At 47.7% G+C, this 22,861-nt stretch overlaps 1 protein-coding gene across 1 annotated transcript in view; it reads right to left on the bottom strand.

The window, feature by feature from the left end:
* ABCA13 (ATP binding cassette subfamily A member 13) overlaps positions 1-22,861 on the bottom strand; it is a 181,454-nt gene that overhangs the window by 44,849 nt on the left and 113,744 nt on the right. The window contains exons 33-38 of the mRNA XM_031444992.2: positions 20,890-21,130; positions 17,276-17,365; positions 12,833-12,902; positions 10,139-10,257; positions 8,527-8,608; positions 2,366-2,474 (exon numbers count right to left, since the gene is read on the bottom strand). Of these exons, the coding sequence (XP_031300852.2) occupies positions 2,366-2,474; positions 8,527-8,608; positions 10,139-10,257; positions 12,833-12,902; positions 17,276-17,365; positions 20,890-21,130 (711 nt within the window). The remainder of the gene's footprint in view (positions 1-2,365; positions 2,475-8,526; positions 8,609-10,138; positions 10,258-12,832; positions 12,903-17,275; positions 17,366-20,889; positions 21,131-22,861) is intronic.

Raw genomic sequence — 22,861 nt, forward strand, 5'->3', positions numbered from 1 at the left:
TTGCTCCAGTCCTGCCAGGACCGAAGCCCCTGGACGTCACACAACAGCAGGGACAGGAACATTCTGACAGGCGGGAGGAAGGCAGCAGCTGCCTGGGGACCTCGGGACGTGAGGAAGGACACTTTGGTGAGTTCCCTGGTCTCCTTACTGCTTCCACAGACCCCAGCCACGGACTGCAGAAGCCTCCAGATGGGAACTGCCCACAGGGAGAGACAAGAAGTTCCAAGAAAGCCAAAGGGCCCAGCAAAGGGTGGCTCAACGGAAGACAGCCTTCTTGGCTCCAGCCAAACGCCCTCTGCCGTTTCAGCAGCTCCCCTCTGGAAGCTGATGTTCCCCCCTACCTGACAGGTGGCTGTCTCCCCACGGGGGTCCGCAGGGAAGCCTTGCCTTCTCCTCCACCTGGCCACGGTGAGACTCAGCGAGGCCCAGAGAGGCAGCGACCGTCACCACCCCACCCTCCACAGCCCCCACCCATCGGGAGGGGGCCAGCAAGGAGCTGAGTCCCCACGCCCACCTGGCAGTAACGGGACTGGACGTGGCCACGTGGTGTCGGGCCGTCAGCACTCGGGTTCCACCACCAGCCTCCACCCTGTCATATGGCTCAGAGGGGTCTGAGCCTCCGTTCCACCTGGCACCCGTGAGACAGAAGGAGGCCACGCAGGGTGGGGAAGGTGCTACCACATTGCCTGTCCCCTAGTGTCGGGGGCCTGTGGGGGTGCACGCACTTCCCCGACTCAGGAGCCACGAGACAGGGCAGTCGGTACCTCATTTTGCAACATATGTGTCAGCAACACTCAGGGGCAGAGCCGAACCCCACCCTCTAGCCAAGGTGGTGAAGGGCAGGGCGCCACTCAGCCAGGCCGGGGTCAGCGGGCCCAGTTATGTAAGGTAAACACGCACATCTACCCAGCTCGTGCCATGCTTCAGAGCAAGGATGGCCCGCTGGACACGAAACAGAGCAGCAGCAAAAGAACATGTAGCAGGATTCGGCATCTCTCAACACGGCAACCAGCGTGTCCAGGATTCAGCGCAGAACGCCCTTCACAGCTAGAACTAAGCTAATCGCAGCTTGAAAGAGAAAAGACGACACACGGACGTCGACGTCAAGATGAATCGGAATGCTAGAACCACCTGACAACAGGCAACACAAACATAAAAAAAATCAACGTGTCATTACGAATTCCTTTGAAACGTGGGAAAAATGAGAGAAAGGTCGACAAAGAGACAGAAGCAATGAAAAACAATCACGGGGAATAAATGGCTTTTTTCAAGTCAACACAGCTTTTCAGCAAACGAACAAACAGCTCCGCCCTTTCAGGACATGATGGGACCGGGAAAATTTGGTAACTCAGAAGACAGTGCAGGCAAGACCCGAATGATGGACACCTGAGGTCTGGGCAACACTGTTCCTCTTTATCTTAGACACACACACGCACACGATTTCTCCTCTCATGCGCTCCGTGGCTAACCTTCCACAAAGCAGAGTGTATCTGCCTTAAATCCCTCAACCAACCTCTCTGCACCTCGCCCCTCCTGGGCTGAGCTCCGTCTCTCGACATTTCCATCTTGCCAGCTGCACGGAGGCCACGAGCTCCTTCCTGTTTTACCTTTCTTCCTAACGATTCTGGGAAACTGTGCTGTTGTTTTTTCGCTTCTCTGCCTGCTCCCCACCCTTCCGCCCACGGCCTTCTTGCGTTCCGCGTCTCGGTCTGATCGTTGGAGGACTGGCTGCCTCAAGGACCCACTGAAATCCACCATCTTCGTTGCGCTTAAGGCGGCGTGGTTCCTACTCACGACCGCTCTGCTGGACTTGTCTCTCTGGTCTTCTGCATATTTACTTGCATCTAATGTGTGACTCCAACTCCAACCTTTCCTCCCTTTGCTCCTTCCTCGGAAGACGCCCATTTCTCCTGAATTATTTCCTGCATCATCAGTGTTGAACGCTAAGTCATTCATTCTCAAAGCTCAGATTTATATTTTAATCCTGTAAGCCTTCTCTCTAAACTTCTAGTGGTCAGTTCTTTTTTTTCCTTTCCTTTCCCCGTCCCCCCAAAACCTCCACCTTTTCTCCCCTCTGGACGTTGTAACTTCATTTTTTGGCCCCAGGTTCATCCCAGCCTTGCCTGGGTTATGTCTACACTGTAGGCAGCAACCTTCCAATCGGTCACCTGATTGCACCCAGCACCCACTCCCCTTACAAAAGGGCCTCCACGTTGGTGGATTTCTGTACGGACTGGCTGCCAGGTGGAACCTCCCCATTACTCTCCACATCTATTCAGAATTTAGTCCGTGTCTTTCACTGTTTACAACACCATCTTCTGAAAGTAGTGAATTATAAGGAATAAAAAAAAAAAAATCACATTACCGTACTGTCTCGAGTCCACAGTGGGGGGTAGGAGCCTCCACAGGATGAGGTTGTTCAGGTGGTTTAGATAGGACGGGAGGGCATGGAAGCCCTTCTGATTATACCACACCTAGAGAGGAAAGAGAACGTAATGGCCCTCGGGACATCGGTCTGGAGTCCCCTTGTCAGTGACCCTCGGACACAAGGAAGACGTGTCGGCCTCCACGTCCCCTGAATCCCAGCCTCAAATAACGTCCCTGTGTGGCTGACAGACAGCAGTAAATTCCCACCTGCTAATTGCATAGTTATCTCCAGCCCGCAATGGACAGCTAAAAATAGACCCATTTCCCCCAGCACAGCAAACACGACTGCTGATCTAGAATTCTATTCTCACAGCCAAAGAGGGAGACGAGCCCTGCATCTTTCTTTTTTCCTTTCTCAGTCAGCAGGCTAATGAAATTGGACCTGCAAATTAAGAGCATGGAAACGATAAGAAGAAGAAAAAAATGATTACTTTCAAATTAACAACTGAATCCGGAACATCATTTCGCAAAATAAACTGAACTGAACATTTGCCAAGCAAGGAGAGTAAAGGAGCGTGAGATGGGACAAAAGAGGAGGAGAAATTGAGAGACAGGTAATGTTATTAAAGCTGCGGTCTTAAGAAGCATAAAAAGTGCTAACTGAACCATCCGTACCTATATTTCAAACCATTGATATTTCAGTGAAAACTTTTCTAAAGTACACTCAGTTTGGAATGTGGGTGAGCGTCTTTAAGAGCATAATAAACTGATAAAAAAATAAATTTCTTCTGTAGAGCACAGGGAACTATATTCACTATTTTGTAGTAATTTATAATGAAAAAGAATCTGCAAGGAATATGTATATGCATGACTGAAGCATGACGCTGTGCACCAGCAACTGACATGTTGTAACGGACACATTGTAACTGACACGTTGTAACTGACAGGTTGTAACCAACACCATGTGACTGACACGTTGTAACCGGCACATTGTAACTGACACCATGTAACTGACATGTTGTAACTGACAATATTGCAACCGACACATTGTAACTGACACTTTGTAACTGACTATACATACTTCAATTTTAAAAAAAAGAGCATCATAAATCAACTGGCAAACTTTGCTCTGAATTCATTTGATTGGAGAGTTTGTTTCTCTGGAAATGTTCTTTTGTGATAGACGGTCTTCTCTGCAGAACGAGAGCTGCTCCCCTAGGAAGTTACTGCTTGGACACGTTCTCACAGTTTCTACAAAGTGAGGACCTGATCTCAAGCCCCGTGATTCCCACTGACTTCCCAGTTCATCACACGGTGACCAGTTCCTTTGAACCAGGGTCCTGTGTGGCAGCTCCTGGGTTCATGGGGACAGCGGAGTACCAAATGCTATCGTTCACAACAACACCTTGTCCACACAAGATGACGTTCCCCAGTTCTTTCTCACATGGCCCACTTCTTAAGCAAGTCAGAAAGCAGACCCATTATCTCTCGTTCATACCCGATCGCCATGCCCTCCTTTTTTCAAATATTTTCTTAGGTTCGTAGAGGAATCGTTAGCAGTCACTTTCTGAGCCCCAAGGAGGAAGAAACGCCACTCGAGCCCTGCTAACCACAGAAGCCGGGGCCTCCTGGAATGCCCTAGCCTGTGCCCAAGGAGACCTGAGGTCATCAACAAAGAAAAATGTTAAGACTCATGTGTGAATTCACAAATACACAAGTGTGCTGTCATCTAGACACACGATCCTATGAAGTAGGGGACAGCCTGGGTTCCTTGGATGGAGAAGCCCGCCGGGTCACAGGCCAGAGGGTGTCGGCACCTCCTGGACCCAGCGCAGCGATCTTCACCCCGACCTGTGCTGCCCCTGGGCCTCCCCGCTCCCTGCAGGCTCACACACACCCTTACAGGAGTGCTGGACGCAAGTACCAGCAGATTCCTGGAAATGAGATGAACTTGAGAATATGCTTAAGTCAAGGGACGGCTCGATGGGCTGACACAGTAGAAAAACTGCTGATGGAAACTGGAACCTCCTGGTCCCACCGGCCACGACCTTCCTTTCCCCCCACATCTTGGATCCCTTGAACTGTTTAACTGGAGGGAAACAAATCTGAAAGGCAATGCCAGTCTCTGCCCCAGATCGGCGGTTTTCAAACATTGCGTTGTTTCATTTGGTTTTAATTTTTGTTTAAAAAGTGGGGTGATTTTTTTTTCAGCTTAAAAATGACACTGTGCAAAAATATGGACGTGCAGGGGAGCAGCTGTGATGGAGTGGAGGCGGGGGGCCCTCCCGTGCTGGGTGGCGTTTACAGCCCCGTTTCCTCGCCTTCCCGGCATCCTCACCCTCTGCTGTCTGACTTTGAAGCCCCCCCACCGCACCCCGACCCTGAGCCTGGGCTCAGCCACGTGGCTTGTTTTGGCTGGCGGGGTGTGACACCGGCAGAGGTCTGGAAGGCGCTGGTACACCCCGGCAGCCCCTCGGGTGCCTCTGCCGTCGCCATGGCAACATGCAGACACAGGAGCAGAAGTGGGTCCCCCGCCGCCAGCCCCACCGAGGCCAGCAGCCGGCGAACCTCCTGACCCAGGCATGCAGACCCCAGGCCCAGATGTCGGCAGGGACGCCTCAGAACAGACGCCAAGTCACAAGGCACGGTTGGGCAGTGAGAAGCTCCGTGAAGGCTGCTGAAGGAAGGATAGTGCTAAGCGACCCTGTCGGGGGGCATGAGGGCTTCTAGGGACTTAAGTGGTGTCACCTGGAGAATGTGACATTCTCAAAATGCCCACAATTACTTTTAGAGGGTGCAGCACATCCTGACAAGAATCGTGAGTGCGGCTGAAGGACCCCAGTTAGATAAACAGAAAACCCAGCGTGGGGGAGGGTGCAGCTCAGCGGTGGAGCATGTACTCAGCACGCACGAGGCCCCAGGTTCAATCCCCAGCACCTCCACTGAAAAAGAAAGAAATAATCACAAAGAGTCTGGGATTAACAGACACACAGGGCTACACATAAAACAGATAAGCAACAAGGACCTACTGTACAGCACAGGGAACTATATTCCATTTCTTGTAGAAAGCTGTAATGGAAAAGAATCTGAAAAAAAAGTGTATGTATGTGTATAACTGAATTGTTTTGCTGTATGCTTGAAACTAACATTGTCCACTGACTACACTTCGATAAAAAACAAGAAAAAATAAATAAATGGAAAACAAAATTACCTCCTTCCCCCTCCAAAAAAAAAAAGGAAGGAGGAAGGAAGGAAGGAAACGAACCCGGAGAGCCCCCAGGGAGGTTCATCTCAGGGCGCGGCCAAGCTGGACCAGCCAGGCTCTGGGAGGCCGGCTCTCCACGGGCAGGAGGCGGGCTGAGAGGCCGCTCACGTGGGCTACTTCCAGGAGCATCTTCCCCTGTGGCCATCGAGGATGACGGAAGAAGCGCCAGGCAGAAAGCAGACCGAGGGCCACTGAGAACGCGGCAGTGGGGACACTCTGGGGACTGGGATGGGGGTTGAGTTGGGGAGCACGCCCCCCCGACACTGGGGTAGGGAGGTTGGCACGGCCCCCGGGGACCCCAGCCTACAGATTCGCCAGTTGAATGAAGGCCAGAGGCGGGTGGTCCTGACGGAGGTGGCTGTCTGCACCATTTGGGAAACGGCCGATTGACTCGGAGGCTCAAGGGGCCGTCTGAATGTCATTTCAGTTCTTCTGTAGACTGGCCTTGACTTGGGAGAAATTTGCTACACATTCAGTGAACAATATATACTTTGGAATGATCTTTTTTTAATTTTTCATGGAGTTGCCGGGGATTGCCAGGACCTGGCTTGTTCACGCCGAGCCCGTGCTCCACCAGCGAGCTACACCGCCCGCCCCCAGGATGAGGGTGCTCTTTATGTCAACATTTAAGATTGAGAAGAGTTCCAAGGAAGAGCTTTTTCTCTTTTTCTTTTTTCCTTTTCTTCTCTCCCCAGAATGTCTTTCTAAAAGCTCTGGAAATAAATTCTGGGGTTTCCTTCCCTGCCAGCCCAGAAGTCAGAAGGCAGCAAAACGCAGTCACTGAGGGAGGAAGTTAATCTCCTTTCAGGAGCATATTGTGGCTCCACAAAACAGACCTTTCATGTCAGGAATCCTGAGTAACAACAATTCCTCAGAAAAGCAACTATGTAGCAGTAAGAAAAAAAGACAGAAAAAAAAAAAAAAACTACTTGAAGGCTATTCAAATGCATAAAATTCTGTCTGGGAACAGAAGGAATGCCAAACACCAGGAGGGAAATGTTTGGTCTTTTTAAGTGAAGTGTACACATTCTAGAGAGCATTTTGATTAAACAAGCAAGATGCTCCAGATGTGAACGAAATCGCCCGTAAAGTTTCCACAAGCGACAGTCTACAACATCGTGGATTTATTAATCACCAGCCCAGTCCTGTGCCAATTTCCCTTTTTCTCCTTAAAAAAATTAACTATGAAAATCGCACACTCTGTGAATGCACTGCAAAGGCCAACGTGAAAGCCTGGTGGTTAATGGCTGGAAGGTTAGAGGAATTTCTGACAACCGATGCCCTTTGCAGCCCGACGTGGGTGTTGTGACTTCTCGGCTCCCTGAGAAGCCCCCTCCCCAAAGGGCTGGATGCACGTCACCTCCACGGCCAGCGAAGCACACGTCCAACATCAAAACCTGCGGAAGTCACAACTCAAACATGTCAACATGGAAGACAAGCAGAGATGGACAGGAGCAGGTGTCAGGGATACACGTGAACCACGTGCGCCATGGGGACCGTGCCCTGGGTCCCTGAAAGCGAAGGAAGACACGACGGACCACCGTCAGTCAGAAGGCCTGGGATGTGCAGAGATGAAAAAGGCAAAATGTCCTTGGACGAAATGAACAGATTCCTTCTACAAACTAAGTCCGTGTTAATAACAGCCACACCATGTGCTCAAAAAACCGGCAAGTGCACAATAGGTTATTTTTCCAACAGTCTTGATATTCTCATACTGAGCTGTGTGTGTCTTCTCACGGGGGCTGCAGGCCAAGGGAGACAGGTCTGAACCAACCTGAGCTGCAGGAGGGGTTTCTGAACAGCCTACACACTGACTTGTATTTTTCATCAGGCGTGACTTTGTGAAATACGACTGTTAAAACTTCCTTCAGGGAGTCCACCGTGAAGTATGAATGTCAGCATTTTCATCGAGGGTTATGCTGTGAAAGACCCTTGTAAGGAAACTTTATTCCACTGAGTGAAACTCCAATCTGAACAAACGCATATCCTGACAAGCACTTCTGCGTCCCCAGGAGCCACGGAAGCCACCGGGAACCACGGAAGTCCCCAGGAGCCACAGAAGCTCCTGGGACCCACAGAAGTCCCCAGGAACCACAGAAGGCCCCGGGAACCATGGAAGTCCCCACCATGAAGCAGGACGGGTGCCCGCCTTCCTGGTCTCACTCTGTCTGACCTTGAGTCATTAGTTCCATGACAGGTTTGCAAGGAGACACATCACTCCCATGATCTACTGTTCCCCAACTTCTGTCTCCAGCAGGACCAACCCCAGGCTATTCCCCCGATCGCGGAGACCGAACACTTTGGTTCTTTCCCCACCTTAAGCTGGCACTGACTTCTTCCATTAGAAAAACCTGTCATGATTCACCACCTCCTAGCTCCGACTGGTGGATAAAGGCGTCTTTCCTCTATCCCAGTCCTCATTTCCTCCCGTCCCTTCCTAATTACTAGGGATAGTCCAGCAGGGCTGGAACATCTGAGTCCCTGTGTGATCACTACGGTCCTGGCTTCAGCTCTGGGTCCATCCAGCGCTCGGGAGGACGAGGAATTTAAACGTCTATATGGAAGATCTCCAGGGAAACCAGCCCTGCTCCCTCTCATCTTGATGGTCAGTGTCTTAAAAAATAGACGATTTTCTCATTTGCTTAAACCTATTCGGTGAATTCCAGTCTCAACAAAGAACAGTGACCTATTTTATCTATTTCGAGACATCCTGAAGGAAAACACTCCATTTCCTCTTTCAAGGCAGTGTTTATGGACAACTGGCTTTATTTCACAGTGACAGACTCTGGGACTGGGTGTGACTCCTCCTGTACCCTCAAATGCATTTGCAAAACACAGGTTCCCCTGAAAGCTTACTAAAACAGGAAAAAAAGAAAAGAGAGAAAAACCGTTACCTTTGCCAGAGTTTTTGGTTTCGATATATTTGAATTTGCATCTTGATCGGGGCTGCTCACTCCAAAAGACCAGCCTCCAAGCCTAGAAACAGCGAACATGGTGTTAGTGCTTGAATCATGGAGGGCAGCCATCACCTGTCACCTGTTGCATTGGGTATATTGGCCTTAGTATGGCAGCCAGCTGACTTTCTGGGTTCCGACGTGGCCACACAGGGGCTCAGCCTGCAGAAGGAAGGGCCTGGCTTGCAAGGCATGCATCCAAGGATGGCACTGCTTATTTAGAAGCGTTGGATAAAGCCTGCCACATTCGAATATGAGCTGCTCAGAAAATAGCATCTTGTTAGGAAATATACACCACGTACAGGGCCCGGTGTGATCACCTGCATGGTGGGTAATTTAATTCCTGGTCATTCCTCTTACCAATGGACTCCCTGAATCACTGTGTCTCATGCTCTTCTGAGTTACCCTGTTTGAAATTGTTTTGTCTTCCTGTATCTTTTTTTTTTTTTTTTTTTTGTATTGAAGTACGGCTGATTTACAATGTTGTGTTAGTGCAGCAGGGCATAACAAATCTGACTCTGTATCAGATATGTTCCTTTGGCTCTAACCCTGGGCTCTGTTTCCTGTGCTGAGTCATGCTGGTTCTGCACCTTTTGTTAAAGAATGTTGCCTAGAGCCTGAAACAGACTGGAGAGCCCATCCTCAAGGCTCTGACCTTTAAGGATAGAACACTTTCCCAGTGTTAAGAGGGATAAAAAGTTGCAGAATAGAAAGTAACATTTGTTTTGCTGGAGGTTTGCAGGGGCACCATGAACTGACCCACATCCACAGCTGCAAGAACAAAGGATTTCAACACCAAGAAGTTTGCACCAGCCAACCACACCCCCTCCCCTTTTTAGTATAAAAGGAGCCTGGGTTCTGACTTGGGGAAGATGGTTCTCCAGAACATTAGCCCCCCATCTTCTCAGTTTCCTGGCTTTCCAAATCAACTTGTTATTCATTGCCCCATTCAGGAAGGCACCCCAGAGCACTTCAGTTGGGGTAAATTTCCTTCTCTTTGGGGTTCTCACAATACCCTACATTTCCATTTACTGTGTCAATCACTACAGTGGGTTTTAATTGTCTTTTTGCTACTTTATCTTTCGTGCAGCTCTGTGAGTTTTTCCGTGGGTGGGGATGGCATCCTTTGTCTCCAGATCCCACGGGCTGTGTAGTGCCTGGCGCTCATTAAGCTTCAAAAAATACTGGGTATTGGAAAGAACAGCCCATATTTAACTCTGTCTCCTGGTCTCTGTATAAGGGGAGACTGGTGACCAAATGTCCACCATAGAGTGGCCCTGCGCTCAGCAGACACTGGGGCAAAGGCATAAGGACACGTTCCCACCTGCCTCAACTTAACTCATCCATCCGTCCGTCCCTTCATCCCAGAGATGTGGAATGAGTGAAAGTCAGTGGTGAGAATCTTATGAAGACCTGCACCATTTCTTTGGAATTTTTATGAGCATCAAGGTTATTAGACTTTAGGGTTTTTAAGAACATCAGCATCTGAAACAACAGGACTTCCCCAGTAATGTGAAGAAGCGGGAAAGACCTGGGACTGTTCTGAACTCACCTGGGTTTCTCAGCCGGTGCCAGCAAATACTCCTCCAGGCGCAAGGCCGAGAGATTCAGCAGCCTGTGGCCCAGGCGGTTGGCCAGGTAGGGCGCCTGGACACTTCCATTCGGACACTTCTGGAATTGTTTCCAAAGACATAGAGCTGAGACTTGTTTATAACCCCCACGCGGGTTTGCTGACAGTAAAGTAAATGTGACTTTTCCTGGCTTTCACTTTTTTAATGGATTATCTCTGGGCTTTCTCAAATATGTCCTGGTTTCTCAAATCTCTTTTAAGAGTCAGCTATATTTCAGAATTACACCAGAATCCCACTGTGCCCTTTGCCATCAGTTCTATTCGGGAAACTTCAAATCCTTTCCTGTGTGCAAGTTCGAGCCGATTTGGAAGGACTGACTGAAAAGGGAAAAACCTGTTTTCACTGGGGTGGTGCTGCATGCGGTGAACCAGAAGAGAGTCGGAAGGTAAGCAAGGAAGCTCAAAGGAATGTGTTTCTTCCCTCAGTGCCTAAAGCCAGCTTCCTCTCGCGGCTCTCAAAGGCATCTCTGTTCAAAGTAAAGTCTCCTTTCTCGGAAGGAGACTAACCTTGGACCATTGTTGGAGGCTGGAGAGCCACGGGGTATTTAATACCAATACACGTACATGGATATATTCCTGCAGACCTGGGACTTTTGCATGGCACCTATCAGTTTAAAGAGAAGGAAATATTTCACCATCTGGCAAAAAAAAAAAACAAAACAGTGAACCAGAGAACCAGCCTTGGGTGGGAGCCTTCCTCCCACACCCTTCTGCCTGCATCTCCTTTGGGCCAACCTTGCAGAGCAGCGTCTGGACATCTGCGAATTCCACCTCGACTCTCTGTCCCCTGAGATAGCCGGACTCCCCACGTGTGGACCAGCTTTTCTCAAAGCACGTGCCCAAGTACACAGGTGCCCCCAAAGGGTCTCTTTAGTCATGTAATTTGCAGGGAATTCTATGTCTTCTCTGCCCCACTGTGACCCAAGCACGCACACCAGAGGATGCATCTTGGAAGAGCTGTAACAAAAACACCTGTTAAACAGGGCTCTCTCTGGCTTTTTCTGTAATTTACTTGGCTACGGAATTTTTCATGGGAAAATTTTTCCTCTCACACACAGATGACAGAACTCTTATGGGTCGTGTAAGTTGGCGTAAAATTTAGGAACGCCAGCATCAACCATTCTGATATGTGTTCATTTATTCCTCTGCTGTTGACACTCCATGGAATTCCCATCAATTTTAGGTAGCTTGTAATAAAAGGTACCAGCGTAATGAAATGATTAAATCAAAGCCACAAAGTAAGAGCTTGGAGGGAAAAATCAGACAGTTTATGAGTTAATGGAATAAAGCAGACAAAGAAGAAAGAAAGCACCGTGTCAAAAAAAAAAAAAGGGTGAGCAGGAAACATCTGGTCACTGGGAAGAAGCACCAAATACAGGTCTGAGTGTTTGACGGCTGAGGCCACAAGGCTAACATGTAGAGCCTCACTAATTCTCTCTGGCGGTCACCACCTCGGGTGTCCACCGTGGGCTCTGCCCTCACTTACCCCCGGACACTTGGTCTAAGAGGAGAATGCAGACCAGGCCCACCAAAAAGGAGACTTTCCAAGGTCACTGCACTCATAGGAGGAATGTACCCCATGGGCCACTAAACAGACAAGGCTCTGGTGACATGTTCGTTTACGTGACTGCTTTCTTGACAGAGCCTCAATCAACTTAAACCAAGATTTTGGCTTTTCCTTTTGTCTCTGTAAATCAGGACTGCCACATCAGCTTGGTGACCGTGGCTAAGAGACCCACGCCTTTTATTAATTACCTTCTGAGGTTTCCTTTGAGTTGAGTTCCAGTCAATTTTCCGTATAAATTTCAATTCATTCTCCTTTGCAGAGCAGATGGCTCTCACTTTAACAGTGGAATACATTATTTCTGTATTTTTTTTAAATTATAGTCAATTTACAATGCTGTTTAGTTTCTGGTGTACAGCATAGTGATTCAGATATACATATAAATACACATTCTTTTTCAGATTCTTTTCCATTTTGTTATTACAAGGTATTGAATATAGTTCCCCGTGTTGTACAGTAGGTCCTTGCTGTTTATCTACTTCGTATAGAATATTAGTAATCCCAAACTCTTAATTTATCTCTCCCTTTCCCGTTTGGTAACCATAAGTTTGTTTGCTCTGTCTGTGAGTCCAGCGGCACAAGTGAGTCCAGCGGCACAAGTGAACCAATTTACAACATCTCCGTATGTTTTTGTATTAGTCAGAGCTGACAGAGCTGAGTAACATCTAGCCTTGTTACCTAGATCTCAGAACTCAGATAAAAATATAAGAAGAGCCTTGAGGTCATCCTGCCTTGAAATTCTGGGACATTTCTCCCTAAAGGGGCAATTGTACCTTCCTCGTCATCAATCGAGGAAGATTCATTTGCTTCATAAATGCCCCTGGGCTGTTACGATGCCGATCAGGAGAGGGTGGGCAGGAGGGCCACCGTGGGATCCATGGGACATTCGTGTTGTGTCCTGAACCCTTCCCAAGAAGCAGCTCATCAAGTGACCCTAAAAGTCACAGAGGTCACTTCAGTTAACAACGCAGGTTTTTCAGACGGGATAAACTCATTTTTGTCACTCGAGGTTCAGATGTTTTAAAAAAATCAAAATCTCTACAGAAACTTACCTGGCAGCCACAGGGATCCTGGACTCCTGGGGGAGGGGCGGGGTCCGTGTGCCAGCACGGAGAATTCTTCCTAATGAAACAGAACCAGAAGCACCTCTCAGATCACACAGCTACTGGGTTTGCACGGAGGAGCGTCCCCCAGACTAGACCACGGCTCACAAGATTATCACCTCCTGCCACACGAGGCCAGCTCTGCATTTGTCTGCACAGCTTGAGCTGCCCATCTGATGACCACGTTCTATTGCAATGACAATATTTCCATTACATTAAATGATGCTCACTCTGGTCGCTGTATTGAATGTACCACTGAAGCTCCCTGGGGCTTTCAGTGGGCGGTCCGGGGGCCATGGTGAATCCTGAATCTCCTTCTCTCAAAACCAGGTTCCTTCAGCCCCAGTCTGGCTGGTGTTAATAAACACAAATTAATGAACACAATGAGCTGCTAATTCCTTTTCATGGCGTGACACCATAATTGAACCATCATTTACAGAAAAGTAGCGAACATTACAATGTCCATTAGGAGGAAAGGTTGTGCAGAAGAGACTGTTATGAAAACCACTTACAGCAGTGGTTGCAAACCTTTTCATTTATTTCTTTATTGACGAAGAGTTGGTTTGCAACGTTGTGATAGTTTCAGGCGTAAAGCAAAGTGACTCTGATGCACACACATCCACATCCTTTTTAGATTCTCTCCCATTATGGTTTATTACAGGACACTGAATGAAGTTCCCTGTGCTGTACAGTAGCTCCTTGTTGTTTATCTGTTTTATATACAGTAGTGTGTATCTGCTAATCCCAAACTCCTAAATTCCAAAGCTCTCCCACAGCCTTCCTCCTTGTTAACTTGGACTCATTTTTTCACTGCTGTTTTGTAAACCAAAATCTGCTGCAGTAATTGATAATCATTATTTACTCAGAAATTGGGAGAGAAGGAAGGAAATTAACATTACTGAACTTCGGGCAACCAGCTAGATATTTTGACTAAAACCGCTTGCTATCCCCACTGTTTGGAAGACTGAGTGAGGTTCTAAGAGATGAGGCGGCCGCCCGAGCTCACACTTTGGAAGGAGGGTCTTTTGAGCTCAGAGTCCCTGCTCTTTGCTCTGGGCTGTGCTGTTCTCACGTAAGAACACCCAGGTGAAAAACATCTGGTCCCATGAAAAGAAACTTGCCATTTCTCCAAACCAGGCGAGCAAAGTGTAATTTTTTGAAATACCAAAAATAATTTAAAGGCTGCTTTCTTGGTTAATTAGCGTAATTATGGGACCCCGGTTTGAGAGTTAAAAGTGAAGAGGGAAACAGTACCTAAGGGAGTCATGTGTGTAATGAGACTGCCTTCTGTATCTGATGATTACTTGTGGGGAAAAATGAGTCTGTTTACACGTCTTAAACTCAGTGCGTCTTCCTTGCTTTGGCTGCAGGCTTTCGGTGACTGTTAGCAACTTTTATCACTTAACGAATGTTTTCAAAAAGTCTTCTTTGTCGCTTCCAAATCCGCCACTAACTCTTCTTCTAGCTTCCTATTTTAGAGGAAAAATATGGACCTGCCAGGTAGCATAATGATCAGCAATGGCATCTAACACACTTTATATCTGGACATCTCTCTTGGCCTCGGAGAAGTTTTGTGCACCAAAGGTCACCAGGAAGCTGCATAAGCATTTGTACAAGGAAGAGGAGATGAAATGTGAAGAATTTGATGTTTCCACTTAATCTTCCTCCCAGATTTCAGGAACCTAAGCACCCATCCCCTGTCTTGGTGAGCACTCCCTTATCGTGTTCTGTGGGACACAGGAGCAGTGATGGGGACCCCAACTGAGCGTGTGTGTGTGAGAAAGGCCTCCTGGTCCTGAAACAGAGCAGGACCCTCTGGGGCCTTCCCAGGACTGATTACCTCTCCAATTCCTCCATGTACCTCTTGTCTGTAGAAAAACTTAAGTCAAGGAATAAGTTCAATCAGAGAAATAAGAAAATACAGAGACAAGGGGAAACAGTCAAGCAAAACAAAATAATAATAGTTGAGCCATTAAACAAAGTCAGGGACCTTTAGTTCCTCCTCAAGGACTGGGGATAATATTCTGAGCCATATCTGTGGACGTGTTTTGCTTCCAATGACCTGCCTTAGCTCCCAACACCTCAGACACAGCAGTCAGGGGTTCTGGGCATCTTGTTCATAACTCACTCCAACTGCGCATGTCTTCAGTTATTTTTAGCCCCTTGTGGTTCCTCTGTATCCTACTGCTCAAGGTGCAGGTCCCAGCCTGCAGCAGGAGGTCCCAGCCCCTAGCCTGCTTGAAAGGCTAGAAGCATTTATCAACCTGACTTTAAACTGCACATGTTTTTCTCTCAAGCTATTTCCCACAGAGCCCCTTCTTGTGCATCCTTTGTTCTAAGAACAAGACTATTAAGAGAGCCCCAAAGCTGGAGGTGAACTTCACAACCAGCAGAGGGAAGGGGACCCCTGCATCTGCAAAAACAAGAACAACTCTGCAACAATTTGTTACCCTGTGTGTGATCTCTATGGAAACCAGCTCTGCCCCTTGAACTCCTGAACTTTTACTATAAAGTCCTGCTTTCTCTTCCTGGCAGGCTCACAGTCTAGAAGGCATCAGCCCACTGTGACCTCCCTTGCCTGCAAAGAAATACAGCTGCCTTTTCTGCTTCATCCAAACTCTGTCCTTGAGTCTCAGTTCGGTAAGTGGGGTGCGGAGGCCGTGTTTCGGCAACAATTTGACTTCAGAAACAGTAGAAGAGATCATTGCTGGAGGGGCGCCAGACACAAGCCTTGTGAAATAAAACTCAGTGTTTACATCTACGTGTCTGCTTCTAAAAGCTGGCAACTTTAGCACATTTTAAAAGTATTTAAATTACACATCATCTACTATCATGTGAAAACGTATAGTTTGGTTCGAGTTTATACTGCAGTAGCTTTTTCCGGAGACTTTTACTGCCTTCTTGGAGAAGAGGAGGTGAAGGTCAGAAATTCAACACAGTTCCCTGAGTGTGAGCTCAGACTACCTGAACAAAAAAACCTGCCAATATGTAGAACTGAATTTCTGGTTTCAAAAAGGGTCTGCTAATCAATAATCTAAAGTCTGCCAGGAAGGGAAAATGTAGACATTGAATTCAATAATATGTTTCCACTAAGAGAAGAAAACTTATTTGTTTTCAATAAAATCTTTTGCTTCGATCTGGGATGGCAGTGAATCAAAACTCGTTCAAATGGTTACTGGCATCCTTGGACGAGGACAGAGGCGGGAGAGATGGGGACCCACTGCCTCCATCCCCTGGAAAAGTTCCTCAAAATGAAACAGATGTCGGAACAGAATTCAGAAAACGTTCTCCTGTCTTGGCACTAATGCTATTCTTTTTTTCCCTCTTGAAAAACTAAATAAATGTCTTTTTTCCTGCCAACCTTCTCCTTCTTTGTTGCAACGTTGGGCTGGGACTAGGCAGGGCCCCGGGTTACATTACAATTTCTCAAATGTAGATGCTTTTTACATCCTGTGCGTTTCTTCGGAGGGGAGGGGCATAAAAACATCACCATGGAAGCTTTTATTTCGTTAAATAAATTACTTTCTTTTTCAAGAGAAGACTAAAGTGAAACAACATAATTAATTTCCTATTAATGCTTCCGTCCTGAAGCCGCTAATCGTTGCTCAGCCTTGAGTTAATTACCAACATGACTAATGCACGAAACGTCGCATCGCAAATTAGAAAAACACATCTCCGGTTTTGCAGTGTTGTCTGGATTTGCCTATTTAGAACTTAGAAACATATTTAGTGCTTAACACATCATTATGGTTTCTGTCACTTTTCCCATTTAGCTCTCCCAGGGCTGTAAGTCCCCGAGAAAGGGCCACGTCCAGCGTCACTCCTGGTCCTAAAACGGCATTATGTTTACAGCCGATCCTCAGCAAATAACCACTGAGCAAAATAAGAGGTAAATTGCTCATGAAAAAAGGCATGCTTTGTGAAGGTTTTGTAAAAAGGTCATCTCTAGATTAACATTTTCAAATCCTAGAAAAACAGTCTTCAAAGCAATTCCTCCCCTCACTGATGTGACTGATTTTTGATGTTTCTTTACTTAAAAAAAAAATTATAATTAGCCTTTTCCTACGTACAAGTTTACCCTGAAAAGCAAATAACAGTGAGTGCATATTTCATACCTGCTCCTTTATTCTTTTTAGTTTTACTCTTTGGCAGGAGGGGTGGTTATTAGGCAAATTGAATGTTATTCGTTACTAATGAATTTGTTGCGATGATACAAAGCATGTTGTCTTCCCAGGAAGGAAAGGGGTGACTGTGGAGCGTGTTTCAGGCCGTTGTAGACGGCGGATGAAACCTGCCAACCGTGTTACCAACCACGGGGCGCGGGGGGGGTCCTCCCAGTCCGCAGGTTACTCGCTGGAGTCTGCACTTTTGCAAAGTGGCTCTGATACTTACAGGCCGGGGTTCGAGTTGGCACAGAGCAGGTCCCGATCTCCAAAGTTCTGCAAAAGCACGTGGGTCAGTCCCTTGTCATCACTCCGGCTGCTGCTCACAGGAAGACAGAGGAAGTAAGACGGTCGAGGTCAGTACTCGCTGACTGAGGTCATAGGACCCAGTCTGAGTTCATAGGCTCCTTACCTCCCCACCCCGCCAAGGGTCCTGGGTGCTCAGACCTTTTTTTATGGAGAAGTCAGACCAGCAGCAAGATGAAGAAACGTCACCAGCACACTTCTGCTACCACAGGGGTATTTTTATATAGTTGCACTCAGGGCATTGTTTTTCTCATCTTGTTGCTTAATATTATGCTATCACCAACTCTGGTGTTTTTGTCTGGTTTTTAAAGATTAATTATAAAGGCTGCATAATATTCCTATATTGAAACGTGTAAAACTATTCTCGTAATGTTGGAGCTCTGCTTTGGTCTGAATATTTGTCCTCTGGCATACCCTTGCAACGAAACAACTTCTTACATTTGTTTTTTTGTTTCTGTTTGTGAACTATATCGAACTTTTTCTCGGTGAAAAGTCCTACATATGCTTTAGGTACACAGTGAATTGTAAGTATTTATTTGACTGGCACAAGTCTCAGAAGTTAATAGTTCAAACAGCCTCGCTGAGAAGCAAGGTCAAAGATAAGACACACTGTTCCTCCAGTTGGGGGCACATGTGGAAACAAAGTCTATATTACAATTGATACATCAGTTGTAAGAAACATCTTGACCTGAGAAAACGTAGAGGAAACAATATTTTAATCCTGTCTAAACTGGGCTAACTGGGGGTGGGGTTCATATTAATGAATTAAAATTCTGCATTGTAGGATATATGAAAGAATCATTTTAACTAATTAAAATTCTGAGTTGTATGATTTATGAGAGAATACAGACTTACTGTTTTCTAGAACTTACACCATATCATTTACAAAATGCTTTTGAATAGGCATCTTTGGGAACACTTCTCCCCAAAAGAAAGCAAAACAAAAACATATTCTTAGCATGACACGTTACTTATATGTGTATAATGACGTCAGATCTTTTTAGGAAGAAGCAGTACGCAGACTAACAAATGAACGTCAGTGGTTACTTCTAAAGAATTGACAACACTAGCTTCTCTTCAGAAACGCAAGATGGCTCAGTCTCAACCACTGATTCTTCTGACAAAGAAAAGTTGGCTCCCAAGAAAGCACAGATAAAAGCCCACAATGAGAAAGCATCCTTTCCCTAGGTGTGCGGTGACGCCCTCTGCGCAGAGGGGCCCTTTGTGGAGGGTCCTAATTCCCATAATCCCCTTGGCCAGTCTCTATGTTATCAACCTGCTCAAAACGCACCAGTGGCCCCCGGTCACCTAGGAGCCTTGGACTAGTTCGTAAGGTGCTCCACACTCTTACGGCCGCGATGCCTTTGGACCAACACCCAGCATCCTCTCCCAGAAGACACGCCCACCCCAGCAGAGCCGCCTTCTGATTGGGCGGGCCTGCCTTGGAGGCGCAGCTCCCTCGGAGGGCATCCTATGTCTCTGCCACCTGATGGGGAGCCATCTGCAGCCACTAAGCTTCAAGCTCCTTTTCCCCCTCCGCCCGCCTCCTCTCCTACCCAGGGTCTGCCACACCTCCACTGGCTTTTCACCGTGGGCTTCCCGCCACGGAACAGAACAACCCGTCAGAGAAAGGGGACGAGGCTTAGGACGGTAGTTGGAACACAGCTGATTCTCAACAAAAATTAGTGGGACAAACTGTGATCGTGTTAAAGGGCTGAAATGGAAGACCCAACCCTTCATCTCTGTCCTCAATCTGGTCTTCCCAGGTTGCTTCCCTTCCAGAGAGGACCAGTCTTAATGGGGGAAAAAAAAGACCAACTCATTTGCCACATAAGTTGGGTATTTCTGCTGAAAAACGCACACACCACCACAGCACCCAAAACCAAAAGGAACATTCATAGGAGAGCTCCATCTTCCCCGCTGCACGAAACACAACACAGATTTTAAAATATCGAGGGGGTTTACAACTGGTCTAATATGACTCTCTACAGCCACAGCCAGAAATACACACAGGGATGAAATGCGCTGAAATTTACAGCCAAGGTCTGTCTCAAGTAGGCAGTGTGACCGCCGTATAGTCTTCAAGTTTCTGACAAATGAGAAAACAGTTTCAGAAGGAAGAGGACATATTTCCCACGGAAATGTTGCCTGTAAAAAGGAAACGATATTTGTGGCATCCGTGGAAACACTCTGAACTGCTCTCTTCTGACCCATGCATCCAAGAACAAACATGGAAGTTTAAAATACTTTTTCCTGAAAAAAAAAATCGATCCACAAAGTAGTTTCCTTGGAATAATTACTAAGAAAAAGTTTCAACATGATGGTTTACTTTTCACGACTTTTTCCCTTTGGTCTAGAGGTCGCTGTTAAAAATGAAAAAAAGAACAAGCTTTGAATTTTCCCTGTTGTCGTAAAAATTCAAATGCTTGTTCTGAAACTCTTGCTTTTTGCTTGTCTTCAAACTCTTGGCTATATTTTAAAGTGCTGTTAAAAACACGAAGCCTGTTCTTAGCAGCTTCCAGGAGTTGGAAACTGTTTAATTGTGATTTAATTGTGATTCCAGAGGCAGTGCCTAAATGAGATACTTGAACCCAGACTCTGGGAGCATCAAGATATGCAGAAGGGGGAAATCTCATTAAGCAAAGGAGACAGAAAGCAACGGACGGGTTCGTCCTTGACTTTTCCCTCTCATCCTGTGTTTGTTTAAATCTAATTCCAAATTGCACGCCGTTGGAAAAGCTGCAGAGACAGCCGCAAGCCCTCGGGGCCCGGCTCGCGAGGCTCATTGTGTTAATCAAGACATATTTGACAGAAGCAACACTAACACTGAGCTCCTGGTCGCCCACACCTGTGTGTCCCTGCGACTCAGCCCCCAGGTGGGCTGTCCCGCTCATTGCTCAGTGAAAAACGCCCGTCACCCCGGCCACTGCAGGGCTGGCCGGCAGCAGGTGCCCTGTGTCCACAGTGACCCGAATCCGGAGGGGAGCCAGCCACCTGGGGGCGGGGACCCGAGGTGGTCGGGGGCCCTCTCCTGGGTCCCCCATCTCACGTCGGTGAAATGAAATCCCTGAGGGCTCTGAGCGCTTCCTATGTAAATTCATCTGGAGGCCAAACTCAGACTGGTCTGAATTTATTGGCAGAAATGTGGACCTAAGCTGGCTTGAGAAGAGTCGGAGACTTCTCTGCAGAGCAGACCGTGCGGATGAAGGCCAGTGTCCCAGGAGCAACCCTGGAGGGGTTTGTGAAATATACCATTCATATACAGTTTTTTAAATCCTAAATGTCCTGGAACACGTCTCACCCTCCTGGCCTGGGCCTGCCCGGGGCGAGCCTGGCCCTTTGCACGTCCCCTTTCTAAGCGTCCGCCCTGAGACAGGCCCGCAAAGAAGTGATAACTTCTCACCCTCCGGAGCCCCGACCTCCAAATCGGTGAAAACACGCGTCTACCGGAAAGTCGTAAAGCGTCAAAACTCTTGCTGTTCGTACTCTGTCTGGACATAATTTTGAAGCACAGGGAAAACCAAACAAGGTCCTTACCTGAAGAAGTACGTTTCGTCCGTGTCGTAGTGGCCCAGGGCCAGCTTGAGGGGAGGGTAGCTGACGGCCAGCGGCCGCACCATGAACAGGGCCATGGCCAGGCCCACGAAGAGCACGGGCAGGAGCAGGGTGGACAGGGTGCCTCTCCAGGCCCGGCAGGAGCGGCGAAGTCGCCTCCCCAGGAGGGCAGCAGTCTGGGCCAGTAGCAGGGGGCTACCCCGCAGGGCTGCGGTCCCGCCGCCTGCAGGGACAGGAGGATGGGCAGGCCTGAGTCCTCGGGGATGCACATGGTCCCCAACACGCCCCGGTCCTGCAGACCCCTCATCGCCTTAGCTGTAAGCTCTTAGCTCCAGGACACCACCAGCTCCAAGGCTCCACCTGGGTGAGCGCTCTGGAAGGCGTCTCGTGACCTTCAGTCGCAGGAACAGAATTCACGGCGGACCCCACTCTGACCTTGCTTCAGAAGGGAGGGGGCAGATGGGAAAGGACAGAGAGAAGGGGCCTCGGGTGTATGCGTATGGGTTAAAAAAAAGTCTGCTACATGAGTAGGAATTCTAACGTCAAAAGGAACCAAAGCAACACGTCCCGATGTCCCCAAGTGCATGGATGGATGGAGTGTGAGTGGGGCTGAGAAGGGCTCTGCCACATTGAGAATTCCCCATCGAGAATTCCCCATCTCCAGGCTGCCCCTGTCTGCTCGCACCCCGAGGTCCTCCCCGAGGAAGCCCCAGTTGCATCCTGGGCAGGAAAGATGCCTTTCATGAGGTCCTCCCTCCAGGCTCCCTTCCAGGGTGATCATCGGGGGAGGGGCGCAGAATCTCCATGGAAAGCCCGCCCCCGTTTGGGCCAACCAGCTGGTGAGTGCGACACCCTGGTCCAGCGTGAGGGGGACAAATCAGGAGCGAAAAGAGAGGCGGGCCTACGGACTGCAGCCTTCATTCATGTCTCAAGAAGACACGGCCTGAGACGCCGGCCACGCCCACCTCAGAAGCACCTTGGAAAATCTGATATAAAGAATTCCACAAGAAAAGGGGCCTTCCAAAAACCAGACATGCACAGGGCACTCTATTCTGTTGTCTTGTAGTAACCTAGGGCGAAAAGGAATAGGAAAAGGAATGTATGTGTGTGCATGTATGACTGAGACGTGACACTGTGCACCAGAAATTGACACAACGCTGCAAACTGACTATTCAATAAAAAAGAATGCAAAACAAACAAACAAAAAAAGAACAGATGTGCAAACGGACTGTACCGTTTACAAATACCAAATTGAAATACAGACAATCAAAGAGCAGTGAGTGAAGTCCCAGAAGAAAGCATTTTGAAAGAAAAGGGAACCATTTGGGGAGATAAATTATCGACACTCGTGTTGACGGCAGAGCTGGGGAAAACGATGTTTATCCGAAACACCTCCCTCATCTGTCGGCTGTTCCCTGAGAGTGCAGTGGGCGCGGGCTGGTGTCCGTCCTCCAAAAAGGCAGTACATCAGGGTTGGGTATAAAAAAACAAACAAACAACTCAACACAAGGTAAACAGTGATGTAATAAAGGTGGGCAGTGCATCCAGGGTGGGTACCCAAGAGGAACCCTTGGGGACGTTTGGGGCAAACGTGAGGAGACAGTCACCCCAGAAGGGACATCTGGGCAGAATCCTGAGGACCCAGGAGATGTCTGAAGGCAGGTTAATTTTTTACTGACGTATAGTTGATTTACAATGTTTCAGGTCTGCAGCAAAGAGATTCAGCTTTAGACATACATATATACACATACACAGCTTTATATGTATACATATTATACAGAATACATATTATATACAATGTGTGTTATAAGTATATAGATACTGTTTCCAGATTCTTTTCCATTATAAGTAACTACAAGATATTAAGTGTAGTTCCCTGTGCTGCACAGCAGGACCTTGCTGTTTGTCTATTTTATATATAGTAATTCCTAAACTCCCAATTTATCCTTCCCTC

The sequence above is a fragment of the Camelus dromedarius genome, chromosome 35, assembly GCF_036321535.1.
Source record: "Camelus dromedarius isolate mCamDro1 chromosome 35, mCamDro1.pat, whole genome shotgun sequence".
Taxonomy (NCBI): Eukaryota; Metazoa; Chordata; class Mammalia; order Artiodactyla; family Camelidae; genus Camelus; species Camelus dromedarius.